Source organism: Propithecus coquereli, unplaced genomic scaffold (genome assembly GCF_000956105.1).
Source record: "Propithecus coquereli isolate 6110/MARCELLA unplaced genomic scaffold, Pcoq_1.0 Scaffold47, whole genome shotgun sequence".
Lineage (NCBI taxonomy): Eukaryota > Metazoa > Chordata > Mammalia > Primates > Indriidae > Propithecus > Propithecus coquereli.
Genome location: NW_012150507.1, coordinates 6,346,202 through 6,347,755, shown reverse-complemented (window position 1 = coordinate 6,347,755; position 1,554 = coordinate 6,346,202). Strand labels below are relative to the sequence as shown.

General features: G+C 48.3%; 1 protein-coding gene across 1 annotated transcript in view; it reads right to left on the bottom strand.

The window, feature by feature from the left end:
* The window catches only part of IL31RA (interleukin 31 receptor A), a 128,908-nt gene extending 127,764 nt beyond the window's left edge, over positions 1-1,144 (bottom strand). Inside the window, exon 1 of the mRNA XM_012655270.1 lies at positions 831-1,144. Within this exon, the coding sequence (XP_012510724.1) occupies positions 831-1,144 (314 nt within the window). The remainder of the gene's footprint in view (positions 1-830) is intronic.
* Between the last annotated feature and the right edge of the window lie 410 nt (positions 1,145-1,554).

The window sequence follows — 1,554 nt, the reverse complement described above, 5'->3', positions numbered from 1 at the left end:
ATTTCTGTTGAGAATTTTTAAATATCCCACACAGCTAACCGCCATCCCAAAACTAAAATGAAAATCAAGTTAAAATAGATGTATCCAAGGGAAGCAAACATTTGTTTGTGAATGGTGAAAAAGAACCCCACAGAAGTACAGGATTCCAAATCCAGGAAATACTAACTGATGGAGACAAAAAATTCCTTCAAGGAATCCCCCATAGAAAAGTAAATTCCAGATGCCCTACTTTGATGATTTGATAATTGCCCCCTAAATTATAGCAAAACAATTAATAGAATCGCTTAGGTAAAGATCTAAGGAATCTACCTAAATTATCAGCCCCCAAACTCAGGGACAAATCTCATTTATTCACTTCAATTTCCAGCATTCAGCATTAGTGTCCCTACACATTAACCCTGTTGTCCCCCATCCTCTCTTGACATGGCATTTCTGAAGGCATCATCTGTCCCTAGAGCAGTGTTTTTATTTTTGAGACAGTCTCATCTAGCTTTGTCATCTGGGCTAGAGTACTGTGGAGTCAGCCTGGCTCACAGCAACCTCGAACTCCTGGGCTCAAGCGATCCTCCCGCCTGAGCACCTCGGCCTCCCTGAGTGCTCGGATTACAGATGCAAGCCACCATGCCTGGCCGAGCAGGGGTCTTGATCAGTGGTTCCTGAACCCTTTGGGTAGGTCTGTTAATAGATTTCAGAAAGGTTAATAAAGCCCCTGAAATGTTACAGTAAATCTTGAATCTATAACTTACGTGATCCAAAAAGATAAGGAACTGCAATTCTAAAGTGAGAGCCCGAGGAAAGCCCAACCACGCCCACCCCACAGCGCCACTCACCTGAGCGCAGCCAGAGTCCCAGTGGCAGGAAAACCTTCGCAGCTGCTCAGCGCAGTCCCCGGTTCCACCCGTCCCACCTCCTGCGCCGCCCGGGGAAGGCTCCCGCCGCTAGGTGGAGAGAGGGGAAGGACCACCCGGTCAGGGCTGCCTCTGGGAACCGCCTCCGTGAGCTCTGGACGTGGGCGGAAGCAGCTTCCCGGACCGGCAGCTTCACTGTGGCTCCCGTCGCCGCACACAACCCCTAGGTGCCCAGGCTCCGGTTTTCTTCTGGCCAGATCCTCACGGCCAGGGCCTCGAGATGTACGCGAGTCCATCCTGGACTAATTCTTAGAAGGTACTAGGTTCGCGTTCGTGGGGCGGGGGAATCTGAATCCCACGGTGAGCATAAGCAGACCCTGGAAAGTCACTGAAGTTTTAATAGGGCCTTCGGCAGATGCTTTAGAAGACTAAATACGTATCCCGTTTTCAAAATATTTAAAATTCTATGAAGGCCACACCAAACAAAATGAAAAACTGCCTTCTCCCAAATCAGGGTACCAACAGAGAGATAACTACGCAAACAGCCAAGTACGGAAGCTATGGGAAAGGGAGGAGGAGTAAACAACTAACCAATGCTGCTGCCCTATATAGAAATGTAATTAATGCTGAACAATGAAATCAGAACACATTTCTACCCTACCCCAAGACTCCAGAGACAGGTGGAGTAGGGGTAGATTATCTACTC